The following is a 21,924-nucleotide window of genomic DNA, read 5'->3' on the forward strand; positions in this document are numbered from 1 at the left end:
GTTGTTTCGTCGCTAAGTTGTATCCAACTCTTTGTGGCCCCATGGACTGTAGCCCACCAGGCTCCTATGTCCATGGGGCTTCCAAGGCCAGAAAACTGGAATGGGTTGCCTTTTCTTTCTCCAGGGGATTGTCCCAACCCACATCTCCTGCATTGGCAGGTAGATTCTTTACTGGTGAGCTACCAGGGAAGCCCTGGTCTTTGAGTTAGGGACTTTTTAAAGGGGAAGAACAAAGGTGCTGGGACTGATCATCATTTTATGACATCTCTTTTCTTTCCTTTTTAGTTTTTCTTTAATTTTATTTTATTTTTAAAAATTCATTTATTTTAATTGGAGGACTGTAACTTCACAACACTGTGGTGGCCCCTGCCACACATTGACATGGATCAGCCACGGGCACACATGCACGCCCCATCCTGAACGCCCTCCTACATCCCTCCCCACTCCATCTTTCTGTGTTGCCCCAGAGAACTGGCTTTGAGTGCCCTGCTTCATGCATCAAACTTGCACCAGTCATCTATTTCACATATGGTAATATACATGTTTCAGTGCTCTTCTCTCAAATCATCCCACCCTCGCCTTCTCCCACAGAGTCCAAAAGTCTGTTCTTTACATCTGTGTCTCTTTTGCTGCCTTGCATATAGGATCATCATTACCATCTTTCTAAATTCCATATATATGTGATAATATACTGTATTGGTATTTCTCTTTATGACTTACTTCACTCTGTATAATAGGCTCCAGTTTCATCCACCTCATGAGAACTGATTCAAACACATTCTTTTTAATAGCTGAGTAATATTCTGTTGTGTGCATGTACCACAACTTCCTTATCTATTCGTCTGCTGATGGACATCTAGGTTGCTTCCATGTCCTGGCTATTGTAAACAGTGCTTCAGTAAACATTGGGGTACACATGTCTCTTTCAGTTCTGGTTTCCTCAGTGTGTACGCCCAGCAATGGGATTGCTGGGTCATAAGGCAGTTCTATTTCCAGTTTTTTAAGGAATCTCCACACTGTTCTTCATGGTGGCTCTACCAGTTTGCATTCCCACCAACAGTGTAAGAGGGTTCCCTTTTCTCCACACCCTCTCCAGCATTTATTGTTTGTAGACTTTTTGATAGCAGCCATTCTGACTGTTGTGAGATGGTACCTCATTATGGTTTTGATTTGCATTTCTCTGATAGTGAGTGATGTTGAGTATCTTTTCATGTGTTTATTATCTATCTGTATGTCTTCTTTGGAGAAATGATTTGTGACATTTCTTAATCCTTAATAATAGTTTCAGAGGTCAGGATGTTTCTGGTTTGTGGTTATCTGGCCAAGTGGTCCATGGCTTAGAGGCCTGTTAGGAGAAACAACCTGAGTTTGTACGTTAATGATCATACCTACTAGGGAATTTGAATATATTAACAATGTTATTGACAATAACACTATTTGTTCTCTGACTCTGGTTAGTTATTGTTCAGTTAGTATAGGATTGAGGCCAGGGTGCACCAGAAAGGGAATAAAGATTTGGATAGAGATTAGTAAAAACTCAGTAAGGGAACTCGGTTTCAGGGGGACTTGATTTCATTAGTAGAATTTGGTCAAGGCTGGTTAGGAGGGGAGACTAGAAAACCTAGGTGGCAGAATTTTCATCTTTTGGCCGTGTTTCCTCAATTCTGAAAACACTTGGAGAGTTATACATTTTTGAGCATGTTTAATGTGTGTGATTTTGTTCTTCTTTCCCTGATTTTATTGCATTTACTCTTTTTTTTAACTTTTAAAAACTATACTTATTTTTATACAATTGTTAAAGGTTACATTCCATTTACAGTTACTACACAACATTGAGTACAGTCCCCGTGTTGTACAGTACATCCTGAGCCGATCTTATATCCAGTATTTTGTGCCTCCCCCTATACTGTCTCTCCTCCCCAGTGGTGTGTACCACGCTCGTTTGTTCTACCTGTGAGCTTGCATCCTTTCTGTTAGATTCACTGCTTTGTTGTATTTTCTAGATTCTGCATATGAGTAATGTCATGCAGCAGTGGTCTTTATTTGACTCACTTCACTTCGCACAGTGCCCTCCAAGTGCATCCATGTTGCCGCAAAAGGCAAATTTCTTTCTTTTTTATGGCTGAGTAATAGTCCATGTTATTTATCTATACACACACACCCCCACCCCACATCTTCTTTATGCGTCCATCTCTTGATGGACAAGTAGGATGCTTTGCATATATCTTGGGTATTATAATAATGATGCCTTTTCAAATTACTGGTCATGTTCTTGGCTATATACCTGGGAGTAGAACTGCTGGGTCACATGGTAGTTCTGTTTTTAGCTTTTTTTTTCATACTCTTCTACAGTGGCTGTACAAATTTACAGTACCACCAACAGTGTACAAGGGTTGCCTTTTTTTCCCACCCATCAGCTAACATTTGTTGTTTGGGCTCTTTTTGATGATAGGAACTCTGACAGGTGTGAGGTATTATTCCCTTGTGGTTTTGCATATAGGAGGTAACATTTGCATTTGTAGTTAGCATGTGGGGAATAGTTTCCCATACTTTTAAATTTTCTCAACATTTTCAGTTAAATTTTATAATATGTGATAGTTTCATTAGTGTGTTTCTATTGTGTGTATATTCAGGCTGCTGACAAGTTTTGTTTTGTCTTTTGGTAGTTATGAGTAATCCTGTACGATCATCCAGGGGCATAAAGTTTTGTTGTACAGTAGTTCTGGTCATTTCTTCAAGATAAAATTTTAGAACTTGCATTGCTGAGCTAAAGGGGAATAAATATTTTGAAGATGTTGTGTACATATTAGGAAAATATTTTCCTGAATTGTTCTCTAGTTGTTCTTATATATGAGTGACCTGGGGCTCTTGGCTTCATAGAATTTTCATCAGTGATCTTGGAGGTGAAGCAACTTCAGAATTCAGGATTATAATTCAAAACAGCTCAGACAGTACGGAGAATTGGTTAGTTGATAACAGATTGAAGTTCAGTAGGGGAAAATGGGGGCAGCAGATACCGGGTAGATAAAAGCTGCCAGAATACTGTTGACTGAGTAGCTGCTGCTGCACGCGTGCTTGAAAGAGAATAGAAGTCAGAGGATTTGTCTGTAACCCTGTGGGGAACTTTGCTATGGTAAGGACTGTTTCCAAATGCAAGAAAAGAAAGCCAATTTGATCAAATGTGCTATTCTAAAAAGACTGTTAAAATTTTGTATTTTAACCTATTAAGAATTCAGTGACATTAAATACCTTCTTGGGAAACATTAAATGTTCATTTTAATTATTTACTATAATTATTTGCATGTAAAATGAATGTACAAAAGGCTTTCTGAAAGTTACTACTAATTCTTTTCTCAGTTAAACAAACAGAGGGTATATCTAGGAAGCTTATCTTTTTCTCCATGAAATTTTAAGGGAAATAGAATTACCTTCACCTTGCAAATAGCACTTTGAGGATAGGAATGCTATTCTAAAATAAAGAAGCATGTGTTTATAATATACACATATAAAAAATTAAAGACATAGGAAGGGGTTTATTAATAAAAGCCTTCTCTTTTTGGATATAGGTTGTAGTCTGTGCGTTTTGAATGTGATTCCTACCATGGAAGTCTGTACCAAAGATACCTATTGGGAACTGTATTCTGCTTATTTGTGGTACATTTCATTCTGATTAATGTTTAGAAGAATGACCGTGGTATACATATGATCCAGGACGACTTTATAATTTGATCGTTTTTTGGTGACTGATACTCAGCATGGTTTTAAGACTGTTAACATCACATGAAAGTGAAAGTGTTAGCTGTTCAGTCGTGTCTGACTCTTTGCGACTCCATTACTGTAACCGGCAAGGCTCCTCTGTCCATGGAATTCTCCAGGCAAGAATACTGGAGTGGGTAACCATTCCCTTCTCCAGGGGATCTTCCCAACCCAGGGATTGAACCCGGGTCTCTTGCATTACAGGCAGATCCTTTACCATCTGAGCCACCAGAGAAGCCCCTTAACATCTCATCAGATAATTTAACATTATCAGAACATCTAAGTAATCAGCTTGAGCTTGCTTAAATCAATTAATTAAATATCTCCACAAAATGACAGGAGTTTGCTGTGTTTTTATTATCCGGATTCCCATGACTCATAGTTGAATGTCAGATTCTTTTCTAACAGAAACGCTTTACACAGGTCACTTATTACTATTATTCCTGTGATCAGTACTGTTGCCCGTAAGTGTCAGCCTTCCTTAGGGAGCAGCATCCACGCCTGTGTGCGCTCTGCCCAGGGCGCCTTTCAGAAGCGCTGAGAGGCGTGTCTCCTGCTCGCCATGGCCAGCACAGCAGATGGAGGACGTGCCACCGAGTGAGATGGTTGATGCCAGGGTTAAAGTCAGCGGGGCCACAGCTCTCATTAGTTTGTCCATCTTAACAGCAGCTAATCCATGGTGCATTCCACAGCTGTGAAAGGTTGGGAAAATGGCAGCTGTACTTTGCTCTTTGAAATGTTTTTCTGATTAAAATTTGATATGTATTCAGTGTAGAAAATCAGGAAAATTTAGAGAAATATGGAAAAATCAGTAATAATTCTCCAGTAGAGAGGAGTCCTGTTTAATTTTTGTATTCCCAATTTTACACATAATTAAGAGCAACCTATTATACGTATAATTTCGTGAACTCACTGTTTTTTCCGCTCAGTACATTGTTAACACCATTTGCTAATAATAAAAATATTTCTTCCAGTACTGAGTGGATATGTAATTATTCGTACAATATACCATTATTTACTTAACTATTTGATTGCCCAATTTTAGATACTATAAATATTCCTATAATATACATTATATTTTATATATACATATATATATATATACACATTCTTGTGTTCATCTCTGATTATAATAAAACATCATTATGTTACCTGTTAGATTGTATTTTGTCAGTAAAAATTTGTAGGATATCAGATGGGTAATCATTGTAGAGGAGGGCAGTGGTAAGACTGGATATGAGGGTATATACACCGTTCTTTGAAAGGTGTACACAGGGCCTTGGCAGCTCTAAGAGTTGGAGCATCATAATTTGGGAAAATCCAGGAGCAGAGATGTGAATGTGAGTGGCCTGGGACTGTGTACATCTATTTGTATGATTGAGATCCAACTGTAGTGGAGGAATAGCCTTGAGAAACTGATGGGAACCAAGTCTGAGATGTGGAATTCGGCATTGTGTTAGTAGGTAGATGTGGCAGTTAAAGTCCTGAATTTTCTGGACCATTGTCCTTTTCAACCACTGATTAAATATATTAATGTCACACATTTTATGTTTAAAGCCCTGAAAGTCAGTCGTGCTGGAGGTCCACAGGCGTCTGTACTTCAGAAGGGTGATGGCACTGAGCCGCTGAATGCAGTGTCGTGTTGTCCTCTTGACGGTCAGACTGTGGTCCAGTGCTGGTTTGGAAAAGTGAGCTCACGGTGGCAGTTGGGAATCTTTGGAGGGGCGGATTCAAGTCAGAGTCACAGCTTAAATGGTGCAAATATTTGCAAGATTGTTCTTAATATGGATTGGAGGGGCCTGGTTAGAGACACAAACGGGAGGTAAAGGAATGCAGGCTTGGGAAGCATGGACTTCAGGACTTAGGATGGCTTAGAGGAGAGAAGTGTGTAAATTTAAATGAACGATTTAAGTTAGTGGTTCTGATTACTCAGCGAACTCTTTATAATATATAAAAGCCTCAGTCCTATCCAAGATTTGCTGAATCAGAATTTTGGAGGGATGGGACCAGGCATTTATGTGTGTGTGTGTGTGTGTGTGTGTGTGTAAAGCTCCCCCAGAGATTCCTATGTGTGTCTCTGGTTAGAAACCACTAAATGAATTAATCTTTGTTTTTCTGCAGTCCAAGGATTTGTCAGGTTATCTGGATCTACTGCTTTGAATCTTAATACACTTAATGTGCATGTGTTTGCATTTTTCTTCTGTTTATTTTTTTTTACACTGCCTTCACTTCTTGAGAAATTGTTCTGTTAGATGGCTTCCAATGTAAACTTATTAATTAGTGTTATTCCATGCAATCAATTTTGAGCAAATGAAATGTACTATAAAAGTTAAAAGGCATTTCTGTAACTTTTTTATTTTTTTTAATTACATGACAAGGACAAAAAACAAGATGGATAATCAAGCATGGTATCTGAGAACTTCAAAGCTGGCCCTGGCCTTGGCAATTATCCGCTCCAAACCAGCAGACAAAAGCAGCAGAGAATATACAGAGCATCTTGCTAGGATGGTGTCCGGGCAGGAATCAAGGTGGAGATCAAAAGTCGAAGCCTTGGAAGCTGAAGTTCTACAATTACGTCAGAAACTTCTCCTGAGCAGGATTTTTTCAGGATCATTTAAGAGTGGTGAGTGGATGTAACTTGGGGATGTGTCAATCTGTTTTATGTCAGCTTCACAGTTACTTAGAAACTCATTACCAAAACACTCAAGTTGTTCGGTTTCCTAAAATTAGACTTCTTCTTGCACTATAAAGATTGTTTGCTTCTAGTCATTTATTAAAAGTAAAAAAAAAAAATAGCTTGTTGTCACTTTCTAATGGATGAGGCTGAAGTTAGAGACTAAAAATTGTCTAGAGATGAAGGCAATACTGCTTTAAGCCTCCCGGAGAAATTAATTTTAAAATCTCGTTCATCGTTATATCTTACTCTGTATTATATGTTGCTTTTACATTGCATAATTTGTCCAGCAGTCCTGTATCAAGTCCCAGCTCTGGACAAGCTGTGCAATGGGTGGCGAGGACCCAAAAATACACAGGAAAGCTACTGCCTTTACCATGAAGTACCAACCATTCTAGCAGAGAAAGCAGACCTAAGATAACGAACCTAATTGTGATGAATGTTACCATAGAGAAAGTGCAGAAAAGGAAGCCATTCATTTTTCTGGTTCTTGGAGAGGCTCCTTGGATCTGGGCCCTCAAGGGTCTGTCTGATAGTGAGGTGATCAGAGCCTGTGGTCAGAAGTAGGAACAAGAGCCAGGGCAGCAGGGATAATCTATGTCCCGTCCAGCAGGCCAGTTTTGTATTCCAGAGCCCAGGACACTGTGAGGTGAAGATCTGATGGGGAGCAGGTTTGGAAAGACTCTGGGTGTCAGCCTTAAGAATATCCCTGCAGTGAGTTGGCCAGGGTGGTTCCCTTAAGACCCCATGAGAGAGTGAAAGGGGGGCTATAAGAATGACCTGAGAATGGCAGGGAAAATGGGCACCCCCCGGGACACACCAGAGCACATGGGCAGCTCCTTCCTCAGGATCCCTTCACCTTCTTGACTCAGAGGGATGACCCTCATATTGTGATAGTAAAACTTAATTTTGGTGATTTGTTGAAAATGTAAATCAGATCATCTTACTCCTTTGCCAAAAACCTTTTCCTGACTCCCCATTGTGCCTCGCACCAGATTCCCACTGGTGGTGATGTCGCCATGATGTCACCTCTGCTTCCCTGCATAGCGCGTGTGCTCTCGGCACCTTGGGCTTCCCGCTGACCGCTATGGGCTCTTCTTTCAGTGAATCTCTGCTGTGATCAGGTGTTTGACATATGATTGCCTCTCCCCTTCGTAGAGGTCTTTTTTCTAAGCCATACTTGCTCAGTGAACACTTTACATGCATCCCCCTGCAGTTATTTTTTAACCCAAACACCCCCTTGTTGGTTATATACTTATTTGCTTAGGTGGTCCCTGCCTTAGCTCCTTGACTTGAGTCCAGCTTTGCTGAGTAGAGGGTCTCCAATTTGCTCAGCACCCTCTGCTCAGTACCCACCCCGAAGCCTGACTCAGCAGGTGCTTCATCCATGTTCGTCAAATAAAGTGGAGCATAGAGGATGCTTTGATGCGGGCCGTGATGGGAAGCAAGGAGGCAGGTTCTGAAAGGGTTTACCTAAGGCCACATGAAGAGTAAGGAGTCGGGCTAGATCTGTGATTATTAGAACTAAAACGAATGTTTCCAGAATAAGCACTTGAGACTTCTGTGAATGAGTTTAAAGTGGGTTAAGGCAGCTGGAGTGTGGAGGGCAGTGTGGAGGGCAGTTGAGGTCTCTAATTCATTAAGTTGATTCAGTTCAGTTCAGTCGCTCAGTCCTGTCTGACTTTGCGAACCCATGAATCGCAGCACGCCAGGCCTCCCTGTCCATCACCAACTCCCAGAGTTCACTCAAACTCACGTCCATCTAGTTGGTGATGCCATCCAGCCATCTCATCCTCTTATCATCCCCTTCTCCTCCTGCCCCCAATCCCTCCCAGCATCAGAGTCTTTTTCAGTGAGTCACCTCTTCGCATGAGGTAGCCAAAGTACTGGAGTTTCAGCTTTAGAATCATTTCTTCCAAAGAACACCCAGGGCTGATCTCCTTTAGAATGGACTGCAGTGCTTTAAATCCAGACAGTGACCACAGAAATCAGGGTATATGATAAAAGGTTGAGTCCAGGCAGATATACCTAGAAGGAAGAAGTAGGGTCCTAAAACTCAGAGGGGATAAGCAGCCTGGAAATATAGACTGACAGCAGGGATCCATTGGTATCTAAGTGATAGTGACCTTGTCACTGTGGATAAGGTATAGGGTGGGTGGAGCTTTGATGGGGAGGCTGCAGGTTCCAACATTCCAGAATGGATAGAGAAAAGGAGCCGTGGAAAGAATATGGCTGCCATGGGAGGATGTGTAGGTGTAGTGAACCTGTGCCTGCTGTGGGTAACAGAGCACCAGCTAACTTCAGGAAAACTCTCAACTAATATCCGAAGAATTGATGCTTTTGAACTCTGGTGTTGGAGAAGACTCTTGAGAGTCCCTTGGACTGCAAGGAGATCCAACCAGTCCATCCTAAAGGAGATCAGTCCTGGGTGTTAATTGGAAGGACTGATGTTGAAGCTGAAACTCCAATACTTTGGCCACCTGATGTGAAGAGCTGACTCATTTGAAAAGACCCTGATGCTGGGAAAGACTGAGGGCAGGAGGAGAAGGGGACGACAGGATGAGATGGTTGGACGGCATCACGGACTCAACGGACATGGGTTTGGGTAGACTCCGGGAGTTGGTGATGGACAGGGAGGCCTGGCGTGCTGCAGTTCATGGGGTTGCAAAGAGTCAGACATGACTGAGCGACTGAACTGAACTGAATATCTGTATGTAACTAAAGTCTCATTATTGTCTGAGCAAAAATACTGTTACAAGATTTACAGCCACATTTTAGTCCCTCTGGTTTTTATGCAGTGGTCTCTTTGAGAATATCTATGAATAACAGACAATCAATATATCTTACCTTTTTTGTACAGTCATGTGATGGGTGTAATGGCACATATGTAGCAGTTCCCACTAATACTGAACTGTGAATATTATAACATCCACAGTGCCCAGCTGTTGTTTACCACTGAGGGTATGTTTACAACACCAAGACAGTGGTGTGTGTGTGATTTGTCTGGGACGTGAGTGGACCTCAGTGATAACTTGTTTTTAGTCTGGACTCTTTTCCTTACAGTGCCTGCGAGAGAAGTTTTCAAATATCATGTAGTTAAAATCTCTTTTGCTCACATCAGGAGTTGCAGGTAAAGCATTTCAGTGCAGGTGTTTGGGAGTAATCTGCCTCTCCATCTGTTAGCTTAAACTTGAAAAGTGAGGAATAAATGGATAGATTCAGATAAATATTTACTATTAAGGGGAAAAAGGAAAAAAAAACTACAAGGGGGGTTATTAGAGTGATAGGAAGATAAAGGAGGAATGTAGTTGGTGTTTAAAGATGTATGATTGAAAAGACTGACATACCTTGCTCTAAGAAAATGCCAGCCCTGAAAATCACACTATTATATAGGTGATTTATGTTGTTAAATATTTCTGTCTGGAGTTTTTAGGGCTTCTTTATACATGCAAATTTTCGCCAGTGTTCAGGGACCACAGACCCTCAATAAATGGTGAATGGAGTGCTTCCTGACCAAGAGACTGGGGAACTTAATTTACAGCATTAGCTATCCACTGAAACAACCGAGAAAACCAGAATTGAATAAGGCAGAGATGAAATGGTATGGTAAACAAATCAGGAGCATGATATGGTTTATACAGCATCTAAAGAACTTGTCTATTTCATTATTCAGATTTATTTTTCTACAGGTTCTTAAAGGAAGGAAGAACAGAAGGATGGAAGGAGGAAAGAAGGGTAGGGAGATAGGGAGGGAGGGGGAATCAGTTCGGTTCAGTTCAGTCGCTCAGTCGTGTCTGACTCTTTGCAACCCCGTGGACTGCAGCACGCCAGGCCTCCCTGTCCATCACTAACTTCTGGAGTTTATTCAAACTCACGTCCATCGAGTTGGTGATGCCATCCAACCATCTCATCCTCTGTTGTCCCCTTCTCCTCCTGCCCCCAATCCCTCCCAGGATCAGGGTCTTTTCTAGTGAGTCAGTTGTTCGCATCAGGTATCCAAAGTATTGGAGCTTCAGCTTCAGCATCAGTCCTTCCAGTGAATATTCAGGACTGATTTCCTTTAGGATGGACTGGTTGGATCTCCTTGCAGTCCAAGGGACTCTCAAGAGTCTTCTCCAACACCACAGTTCAAAAGCATCAATTCTTCGGCAGTCAGCTTTCTTTATAGTCCAACTCTCACATCCATACATGACCACTGGAAAAACCATAGCCTTGACTAGACGGACCTTTGTTGGCAAAGTAATGTCTCTGCTTTTTAATATGCTGTCTAGGTTGGTCATAGCTTTTCTTCCAAGGAGCAAATAAACGTCTTTTAATTTCATAGCTGCAATCACCATCTGCAATGATTTTGGAGCTACCAAAAATAAAGCCCCCCCAAAATAAAGTCCCATGGCATGGGACCAGATGCCATGATGGTAGAAGGGTAGGGGATAGGGAGAGAGGGGGGATGGACCAAAGAAATATGGATATCCAGTGTCACATTTCTCAAAGCCTTCTAGGTGATGTGTGCCAGACAGTTTGGTTGCCTACACAGTAGCCTGGTTCCTTCTTCCTTTCTAAAATACTACAGTTTTGATTTGGCAGACACGCACCCATGCCTAGTGCGTTCATCTGTGAAAGGCTTAGACTTGTTTTGCCAGTATGGTCCTAAGGTTGGACAGGGACTGATGGAAACTAAAAGAGAATCTTTGGAGCTTTTGATAAATATTTGTCACTTTGTATAAAGAGATTGAAGTCCATGAATGATATAAACTTTAAAATGTTTTTATCTCAACTGCTTGCTGCCCGTGTGGGTGCTGCCACATGAAGATGAGATAGGTCGAACTGTGGCACCCACATTATAGCCATGAGGCAATACTGAAAAAATTATGTCAGCATGGTAAGGGTGATGAAGCAGGAGGATAAGAAGAGCCTTGGTCCTTCTTGTCATTGCTGAGCAACCAAAGCAACTCTAGGGTGAAGTTATTAGGAATTTTTCAAAGGTAAACAGTGGTCACTTCCATGGATAGAGCAACCTGGAGGGCTTCAGTCCATAGGGTTGCAAACAGTTGGACATTACTGAGCAACTGATGGTTTAGGCCATTATTATACTAGGATTCTCTTCCTTGTAACTGAGCTCATCCTAACTTAAAGAGTGGAGAAGTGGGGGAGATAACAAGCAAGTTAGAGAGCTGCTTTTTTTCCCCAAGAATCTTGATTTATAGGAGAGAAAATGAGAGAGAGGCAAAAACTGTGTTCTATACAACAGCTTCCTGTTAAATGATAGCCTTATGATGTTGTAAGGATTTAGTTGGGACTTGGGTAGGTAGGTGAGGGAGACCCAGAGCATAGAGACTAGATAGGAAGACGTTAGTAGCTGTTCTTAAGTGTTGGCCAGGGTTTGAATGGATGGTGTTGACAGGCACAAGATGTTATTAGTGGAAACAATGGCCTAAGACTTCAATGAGCAGATTTAGATCTAAAATCAGAGTGTGTTTGTGTTTGTGTGTGAGAGTATGGGGCAGGCAGGGGGTGTCTGGACAGTTGCTAGGAAGAATGGAGATGGACACGCTATCAGATATATGCTTTTTCTCCTAAAATTTAAGTACTCAGTACCTTCATAAATGATACACAGGTTACCGGACTAACAACTAGCCAAAGTAAAAGGAAAGTAGGGGAATGTCAAACCAAATTAACTCATTGATGTATCTGTTTATATAATAAATGCTCATGGCTTCCCAGGGGGCTCAGTGGTCGAGAATCCGCCAGTCAATGCAGGAGACCCAGGAGACCTGGATTCAGTCCCTGAGTTGGGAAGATCCCCTGGAGGAGGAAATGGCAACCCACTCCAGTATTCTTGCCTGGAGAATCCCATGGACAGAGGAGCCTGGAGGGCTGAAGTCCATGGGGTGGCAAAGAGTCAGACAGGACCGAGCATGCACCTACGTGGCATCTGTGGCTTCGGTATCACGTGCTGTGGGCTGGGGAGCCTGGTGGGCAGGGCAGCTGTCCGTTTAGGCTGAATTTGGCTCTTTCTGGCTGTGGGTCCTGGGAAACAACTGGCCCAGCCAGATGGCTTCTGGAGCCTCCTTGTCCTTCTTGCTGCCTCTGCTCAAGTTAGTCTAACTCCCCCTTTCTGCTTCACATCTGGAGGAGCAAACCCTCACCACCTGCTGCCTCCCCCAGGCAGATCCTGCGTCTCGTTTCCTGTAAGTCTGCATCCCGGCGGAGGTTTTTAGCTGGACTCATCATGCTGAGGAAGCCTCAGAGCAGGGGCCAGATGTCAGCACGGCACCCAGTCTGGGGCTCGTCTTGGCTGCCAGCTGCCTCTCTGCTGGCCCTGTCTGCCCAGCCTCTGCCCGTCCCTTCCTTCTCACCTGGTTGCAGCAAATAACAGACTTGCAGACGCAGTGTGGGCTCAGCATTTATACGCTGGGGCCCTCCCTGTGTTACAGATGCTGAAAGAGCACAGAAAATGAAGGCCTAAGCGTTTCTTTCTTATAAGCTCTTGTAATATAAACTGTCAAATATAGTTAGAATGGGAGTTGGCCTCAAATTGCAGGTGATTTAAAACACACAGGCATAATGTATATAAATAGCAGAGAATGTGGCCTGAATAATTTTGAGGAGTCTGAGGAAAGCCTGAAAAATAATACATTTATAATTGTACATTAGAAATGGTTTACTCATTATATATAAAAATTGGATTAAACTTTAGATATTAGAGACAGCCACCATACAAAGATATTAAAGCGAAGGCTGAAAAAAGCTCAGGATATTGAATGGCTTTCACAGAGAAAAGGTGATGAGTTAGGAATGTGAGTACCTTCCTTATCATCAGAGGAGCCAGCTCTGAGAGGAACTGTGGAGATAGTAAGGAGGACCTGCCAAGTCCTGGTGTGGGGCTGGGCCTGAGGAGCCAGGAGCTTCTGAGACTGGGCTTGGGTAGGGCAGCTGGGCATTCCCCAGCGTGGCGTGTTCCAGATGGAGACCATCAGTCCTCCCTGTGCCAGGCTCCAGTCTCACTGCGTGGTGCAGCCTGTGCTGGGTTTCAGGGTGGCATCCGGCATGTCCAGGCAGTGCCCTAGTGGGGCGTCTCTACTTGCTGGGCATCTCTGGACTCCCTCCCCTCCTCTGCATCCCCATGACCACTGCCTCGGTTTTGTCTGAAAATCCCCAACCGGACTCCACGTCTGTGATCGTAGCCTTGATGTATTCAAGTGCACATCGCAGCCTGGTCTCAGGTCCTCTCACTCACTTTCCGGTGAAGTCCTTGCCCCATAAAATGGACCCTGAGCCTCTCCACAGTGCAGTGCTTGCTTCCAGCCCAGCCTAGCCCCTCCGCACCATGCCCTCCTTGTTCTGCTGTGTGATGCCCGAACTTTCTTCAACTTAACTTGCATCCACCGTGTTCTCTCTCGGCGCCAAGCTTTTATGCAGGTGGTTTCTCTCTGGAGGATGCGTTCCTTTTGGTCTCCTTTTGGTCTAGTTGTGTGATACAGTCTTCTTCTCTGCTGACGTAGGTTTAAAATCTCTTCTGCCTTCGTCGACTGCCTTCCATGACTAGAACAGATTCTCCTGCTGGGGATCCTGATAACATCCTGTACTGTTCACAGAGTTTGAAAACAACATAAACTGGTTGAATCAGCCTGTCGTCCCCATCGGGCCTGCACTCCATGCTTCCAGGGAGTGTCTTTTCCCATCGCTCCCGTGTTCCTAGATTAGCACAGTCCCTCGCAGGGAGGGGGACTTTGGTGACATTTACTGACTGAGCATGTTTAGAGAGGGTTTTATGTGAGTGTTCATACCTGGAACAAAGTGGCCTTGCTGATCTGTCGTTTCTGGAGATCTCCCAGACCCCCGTGGTGATGGGAGGAGCATCAGAGAGTGAGATCCAGCCTCCTAGGGAGGGGACCCACTCAGTAGGGTGAAGATCAGGGCTTCTCTGAGGGAGCCGTGCGTGCACACAGCGGTGGAATCAGAACAGAGGAAGTGAAGAGGGGCGATGTCGACAGACCCTCTGTGGAACAAAAGCTAAAAATGCCCAAAGTACGTGTGCATTCCTAGGTCATTGCTCATTGTAATGCGTTTGGAATAGTTTAACCTGGAGCAGATGTTAATCTTGTCTTTCCATTAAGGGTTATATTTAGTTTTTTTTTTTTTTAAACCAGTTTTGTGTTTTTTGAATACCCTGCTTCTGGTTTTCAAATTTCAAGATTCTGTTAGAAAGATGATCTTACCTCAAGGATTCTGGATTTAATACTTGGATACTAAACATCCTAAAATTAATTTTTTTTTAGATAAGTTCAGTGTGCAGTGAAGAGAATCCGGGTGGGGAGCTGTGGACTGTAGTTTGGAGTGGGGATGTTAATGGAATATTGTGGCTTAATATTGTAGCCCTGTGATTCCGATGAAAACTGAAGTTTGAGAACCACTGAAACCACTGACTTGAACATAGAAACATAAAATGTGTGTTCAGAGAGTGTAATGAGATCTCTCCAGAAAGGGGGTCAAGCCATCTGATTGTCACACATCAAGGAAGTTGTGGGCAAGACTCTGAAAGATTCCTTAATACCAGCTGATGATATTTGGCTCTGAGTCACTAAAGAACTCAGGAAGTGTTCCTTTAGAGCCTGACTGAGCTGAGGCAGGTAGTAGAATGTAGAGAAAACGAACCAAAGATAAAATAGTGACATTAACACTAACAGACTGGTTTCAAACAGGAAAAGGAGTACGTCAAGGCTGTATATTGTCACCCTGTTTATTTAACTTATATGCAGAGTACGTCATGAGAAACGCGGGGCTGGAGGAAGCACAAGCTGGAATCAAGATTGCCGGGAGAAATATCAATAACCTCAGATATGCAGATGACACCACCCTTATGGCAGAAAGTGAAGAAGAACTAAAGAGCCTCTTGATGAAAGTGAAAGAGGACAGTGAAAAAGTTGGCTTAAAGTTCAACATTTAGAAAACGAAGATTGTGGCATCCAGTCCCATCACTTCATGGCAGATAGATGGGGAAACAGTGGAAACAGTGGCTGACTTTATTTTTTGGGCTCCAAAATCACTGCAGATGGTGACTGCAACCATGAAATTAAAAGACGCTTACTCCTTGGAAGGAAAGTTATGACCAACCTAGACAGCATATTAAAAAGCAGAGACATTACTTGGTCAACAAAGGTCCATCTAGCCAAGGCTATGGTTTTCCCAGTGGTCATGTATGGATGTGAGAGTTGGACTATGAAGAAAGCTGAGTGCCAGAGAATTGATACTTCTGAACTGTGGTGTTGGAGAAGATTCTTGAGAGTCCTTGGACTGCAAGGAGATCCAACCAGTGCATTGTAAAGGAGATCAGTCCTGGGTGTTCATTGGAAGGACTGGTGTTGAAGCTGAAACTCCAATACTTTGGCCACCTCATGGGAAGAGCTGACTCATTGGAAAAGACCCTGATGCTGGGAAAGATTGAGGGCAGGAGGAGAAGGGGATGACAGAGGATGAGATTGTTGGATGGCATCACCAACTCAATGGACATGGGTTTGAGTGGACTCTGGGAGTTGGTGATGGACAGGGAGGTCTGGTGTGCTGCGGTTCATGGGGTCACAAAGAGCTGGACGTGACTAAGCGACTGAACTGAACTAAACTGACTCTAGCAGCCATGTTTGATGCTATTCCGTACTGTTCAGTGAAGTTATTGGTAAACATAATAGGAATCCAAGGAATGAGTTATTGTAGATTTTTCTTCTAGAACTTCTCTCTTCCCTTTTTATCCCTTCTTCTCTTCATCCATCCTGCTCCCCTCTTCCTCATTAGCATCCTGTGTGCCATCCTGTATATGTGCCATATTCTCTGTATATAAGATGTACAGTTGTCCAAGGCACCCCACCCTCATTTTTGCAGGGGAAAATATTTCTTACAGCTGTTTCAAGTCATTTTGGAGATATATTGTAGGGGAAATATTGCATAAGAGAACCAATAGACAGTATTTTAGAAGCCAGTAGAAACCCTTAAGTTCTGATTGCATTATACCAGTCCTTCAAAAAGTATAGAGTGTAACATAGCTAAGAAGAAATAGGTTGTTGTTGATGAATGCTAGCATGTTGCAACTTCACTTTCACTTTTCACTTTCATGCATTGGAGAAGGAAATGACAACCCACTCCAGTGTCCTTGCCTGGAGAATCCCAGGGGCAGGAGAGCCTGGTGGGCTGCCGTCTATGGGGTCGCACAGAGTCAGACACGACTGAAGCGACTTAGCAGCAGCAGCACCAGCAGCACGTTGCAGGCAACAAGACAGAAGACGCTGAATCACGAAGTCTGTCACACACGTACCCCATAAACACAGGCGCTTGCATTGTATTCTGAGTGGCTCTAAGAGGCAAACCGGCTAACCTGAATTACAAGTGAAGCTGTATGAATTCCTAAATTAAAAATGGAGACACAACCCTCATTCAGGAGGAAGAACATTATTCCGTTTCTTTTGCTGCACGTAAGTCATTGCATTTTCAGTTGAACCTCCTGTTTTAGAGACCTTATTTCTAGAATTTAAAGAATTAAGTTGCTTATAAACACTTCTTAAAGTTATTGTAAAGACTGAGTCTGTGTTTTATGGATTAGAGTGCTCGTTGGGTGTGTGCTGTGGACGGGCTTCTGAGGCAGGGAGCTGCTTCCAGTGCCCACAGATCCACTCTTTCACATCGTCAGTTATTTCATGGTAAACATGTGATAATTTTTCTTCTCTTTGGTCTCTCCCATTGCTGTCAGAATCAGAGAGAAATACTGCCTGTGTGTTTTTAATTCATTCAGACTGCATCTGCCAGGTTTTGTGTTTTGACATAAACAAGATAAAGAATGCTTCCAGAGCAGGCTGGTTCTGATGGCTTCAAAGCACAGGTCTAAGCTTTCCTCGTTCCTCTTTTAATTAATAAGTCACACGGAGAACAAAGACTCAGTTGCTTTTGTGCCCTCCCTCCGTGCTTGATTCAGTGAGATCTTACACACAGTCGATTTTCAAAGCCATTTCTTGGCTTGATACTTAATTTATTGTCTCTAATTAGGCTTGTAAGATTTTGTAGCAGAAATAATTTTGAAGTTTCATGTGTAAAATGTAGTACAGACAAAATGTTAATATTCTGTAGCAAGTTGAAAGGTAACCACTTGGTGGAAAAGTAACTGGCAGAAATTTAAGTAATGCCTCTGATCCTTCTGTATGCCTTTCACTGTATTTGGAGTTTTTCGAATTATCAATGAAATACAATATGCAGTTAAGCATTTTCGCCCTCCCTTGTTATTCAAATAACAGATACTTTTTTCACCCAGAAGTTAGCACGATTTGGCTGTTGTTTCTCTGAAGTAATAGTTTGTAGTAGAACGGCCTTATTCTTCAATCCAGGTCACATAGATTCAGTGGCATTTTGCTTATTTAATATCTAATTTTGTTAATAGTTGTCCCGGTAATAGCTCTGCAGTTACTTCTGCCTGGGTATTTTATAGTGTTTATCCTCATCTGATGAGGTTTTCCTCTGTGAACCACAAGGCCTCTCGTCTTACCTGTAATTTCCAAGCAGGAGCTGGTCCGAAGTAGGCCAAGTCCATGCTGGTGGCTGCTCCGTGTGGCTGCACAGCTCCTATGTCTGGCAGGGCAAGGGAGCCAGCGGAGCCCGCCCGGAGGGCTCGGGGGCTCAGCAGGCTGTACTTATCCAGGCCCTCTGGAGCTTCTCTTTAAAGAAGCACTTGGTTGTGCACAGGTGTGCACAGTGATCACAGCCAGTGCTATCTGCACCTGGGCCTTTTGTACCCACAGGTCTGTGTGAAGAAGGGAAAGTACCTTCAGTCAGATGTGCAGCACACGACTTGAACATTTATTTTTATTTTGAAATGTCTTAAATCCCGCACCTGCATTCGAATCCCTTGGGAGCTGTGAAAAATTCTGAGGCCTGGGTTGCACTCCAGATGAGCAATGTCAGAATCTCTGGGGGTTGAACTGAGGTATCCATATTCTTTGACTGTCCCTCCGTTATTCTGAGGTAGGGCCAGGATTGAGAAACACTGCTTTAAGGCCAACTTTTATTTTCTGTATTCAACCCAAATGCCCTTATTTCCAGTTTTCATGATTAAGCCCACATAGTTTTAATCCCCTTGCTTTCTTGGAGTATCCTCTGTAGAAGGCTGCAGTTAAGGCCTAGAAAGAGTGGAACACACTGATATTAACCCTACGGGGGAGGTACCTCGTGGTAGAGTCAGTCCACAGTAATCTGCTCTGAGATTTGGGAGCGTGGCCGGCACTGGCGGTGGGGATGGTGGGTGAGCAGCTGTGGGAAGGGCTCTGCATTGCCCATGCACAGGCCTGGTGCTGGTGGCCTGACTAAGGTTGCACTTGGGCCCTTGGTGGGGATCACAAGCCCTTTTGTATGAATCGTGAGCCACTATTAAATGAAACGGCATTTTTCCAAGTTTCTTTTCTTTATTCTGTAAGGATAGGGAGTTGCAATAGATAGCCTCTTTTAGAAGCTAAAACCAGTTCAGTTCAGTTAGTCGCTCAGTTGTGTCTGACTCTTTGCGACCCCGTGGACTGAAGCACACCAGGCCTCCCTGTCCATCACCAACTCCCAGAGCTTGCTCAAACTCACGTTCATCGAGTCGGTGATGCCATCCAACCATCTCATCCTCTGTCGTCCCCTTCTCCTCCTGTCTTCAGTCTTTCCCAGCATCAGGGTCTTTTCCAGTGAGTCAGTTCTTTGCATCAGGTGGCCAAAATATTGGCGTTTCAGCTTCAGCATCAGTCCTTCCAGTGAATAATTAGGACTGATCTCCTTTAGGATGGACTGGTTGGATGTCCTTGCAGTCCAAGGGACTCTCAAGAGTCTTCTCCAACACCACAGTTCAAAAACATCAATTCTTTGGCACTTAGCTTTCTCTATGGTCCAACCCTCACATCCATACATGACCACTGGAAAAACCATAGCTTTGACTAGATGGACCTCTATTGGCAAAGTAATGTCTCTGCTTTTGAATATACTGTCTAGGTTGGTCATAACTTTCCTTCCAAGGAGCAAGAATCTTTTAATTTCATGGCTTCAGTCACCGTCTGCAGTGATTTTGGAGCCCAAGAAAATAGTCTCTCACTCTTTGCATTGTTTCCCCATGTATTTTCCATGAAGTGATGGGACTGGTTGCCATGATCTTCGTTTTTTGAATGTTGAATTTTATGCCAGCTTTTTCACTCTATTCTCACTTTCCTCAAGAGGCTCTTTATTTTTTCGCTTTCTGCCATAAGGTGGTGTCATCTGAATCTTTGAGGTTATTGATGTTTCTCCTGGCAGTATCCCACAGGCATATCATTTTAAAAATTAGGAAATACTTGTATTTCTGCTCCTGGTTCAGTATTATTTGCTCACTTTAGTATATGGCTTATTGAACAGTCTATGTGATATGCTTTTAAAATGCTTCTTCTTGGCTTATTGCTGTATTTACTATACTGTTCAGGGTCCTTGAATTAGCAGTAACACTCCACAGTTCATGGTGGGTTAAGATACTTCTTGGGAAAGAATCAAGGATCATGCCTTCTTTTACTTATATTTGGAGGTGGAATTTCATCAGCAATCTGTGGTATATTTCTGAGAAACTCTGTACCAATTGATGCAGAGGTTCTTATTATTGCATGATTTATAAATAAATATTAATTAATAGGATTCCCAATATATATGCACACATTTCATAATGTTTTATTTAAAATCACACTATAAACTAGCAGCATAGTCTTCATTCATGTGCTCTGCTTTTAATATTGTTGACAACTTTACCAGGAATTCTCAGCTACTAAAATTACTTAAATAATTAGGATATTAGCTTTTTCATAGTTCTGAAGTAATTTTTTCCCCCCCAACTAGCTCAAATCTTCAGTATTTACTGGAAGGTAGGAGATACTGAGTTCTAATGATTTAAGTATCATGGATTTATGATATGGAAGTAAGTGAAAATGATGTGATTTTTACATCCATTCTGACATGTTTGGATAAGAAAAATGGCAATGCCTAGGAGCACCATGCTTCATATAAAACACTTGAAACATTTAACAAGTAGTCATATCCAAGGCTAGTGCTCAGTAGGTACTTGATGATTAATTTAAGAATGAAGGTATAAAAATGAATGAAAAAAGAACCAACAGAGGGAGAAGACGTATTATTGCTGGGGTTGGGAAAGGTTGCTGAGACCAGTCCTGGAGATGGAAAGCTTACTGGTAGGAGCATGGATTTGGAGTTAGAGGAATCTGGATTGAGTCTCAGCTCTGCTGACATTAGCTCAGTTTCTTTGGGAAAGTCACTTACCTCCTATGAGACTCACTTTCCTCCTCTGTGAAATGAGGAGACGGAGGGCAATGATGGGTAGTGGTGAGGTTTAATGAGGAACACTTAGCCCCAAGCTTCCTGATACACAGATGATAAATACTGATTTTCTTCACTGGCTTGAGAGGCTCGTGGGAGTTGTCATTGATTCCTTAACAGCAGAAGAACTTAAGTGTCTTGCTTTTTTGTATTTTTGTTGACTTGAGAATTTTATTGCCTAATTCTGTCTTGCAGAGACACCTGGATCTAGCTTTTTAGCAGGTTATGCCAGTGGGAAAGAACAAAGGTTTTAGGGTGTGTGTAAGTTTTTCTTTCTCATGTAGTAAAACAGAATGATTGACATAATTGCCATATTCTCGGTTCAGTTCAGCAGCAAAAGTTTGAGTTCCTCAGTGTGCAGCAGGCCTCACAGTCTGATTCTGTTAGGAGTCTTGGAACATTCTGTGGGAGTCTAGCTGTTACCCTCTGTCATTGTTTTGGCAGTTACATCAATGGAACTAGATTTGAATTCTCTGCCTCTCTATGTGAAAGTGTTCATCACTTAGTTGTGTCCGACTCTTTGCAATCCCATGGACTATAGCGAACCAGGCTCCTGTGTTGATGAAATTCTCCAGGCAAGAATACTGGAGTGGGTTGCCATTTCCTTCTCCAGAGGATCTTCTTGAGCTAGGGATCGAACTAGGGTCTCCTGCATTGCAGGCACATTCTTTAACATCTGAGCTACCAGGGAAGCCATCCTCTCTATATACTGTTATTAAAAATTCTAGTCTCATTTTGATTCTTTTGTTCTGATTTCTCAATCCTATAATTTTCAGTGTTTTTCTCTTTCCACTGGGAGCCCTGTGAGTTCTCCCTTTTCTGCAAAATATTATTTCTCTTTGAATATTACAGGAACACCCTATAGGTCGTCTGCCACCCATTTTGGCTCTGCAGGTTTTCCTGAGACACAGTTAAGATCAATTTGCAGCCATGATCGTGTTCCATTGCATGGGAACAGGTTGTGTTCAGCTCCTTTCTCGTCGTGAATGCAACATTACTCCTCAGCCCCACGTGTTCTTTCCTGGGTGCCTGTCTGTTCCCTCTGCCCCAGCTCCACCTTCAGAGAGCCCTTGCCCAAGTGTCTTCCTCTGTGTCTTGTTCACGCTCCTTCCTCGTGCAGACGATGCCCTGGAGAA

The 21,924-nt window shown here is 42.8% G+C and overlaps 1 protein-coding gene across 1 annotated transcript in view; it reads left to right on the plus strand.

Annotated features, from left to right (window-relative positions):
- The window catches only part of MEI4 (meiotic double-stranded break formation protein 4), a 256,058-nt gene that overhangs the window by 39,590 nt on the left and 194,544 nt on the right, over window positions 1-21,924 (plus strand). Inside the window, exon 2 of the mRNA XM_027550979.1 lies at window positions 6,135-6,379. Within this exon, the coding sequence (XP_027406780.1) occupies window positions 6,148-6,379 (232 nt within the window). The 5' untranslated portion in view covers window positions 6,135-6,147. The remainder of the gene's footprint in view (window positions 1-6,134; window positions 6,380-21,924) is intronic.

The sequence above is a fragment of the Bos indicus x Bos taurus genome, chromosome 9 (assembly GCF_003369695.1).
Source record: "Bos indicus x Bos taurus breed Angus x Brahman F1 hybrid chromosome 9, Bos_hybrid_MaternalHap_v2.0, whole genome shotgun sequence".
Lineage (NCBI taxonomy): Eukaryota > Metazoa > Chordata > Mammalia > Artiodactyla > Bovidae > Bos > Bos indicus x Bos taurus.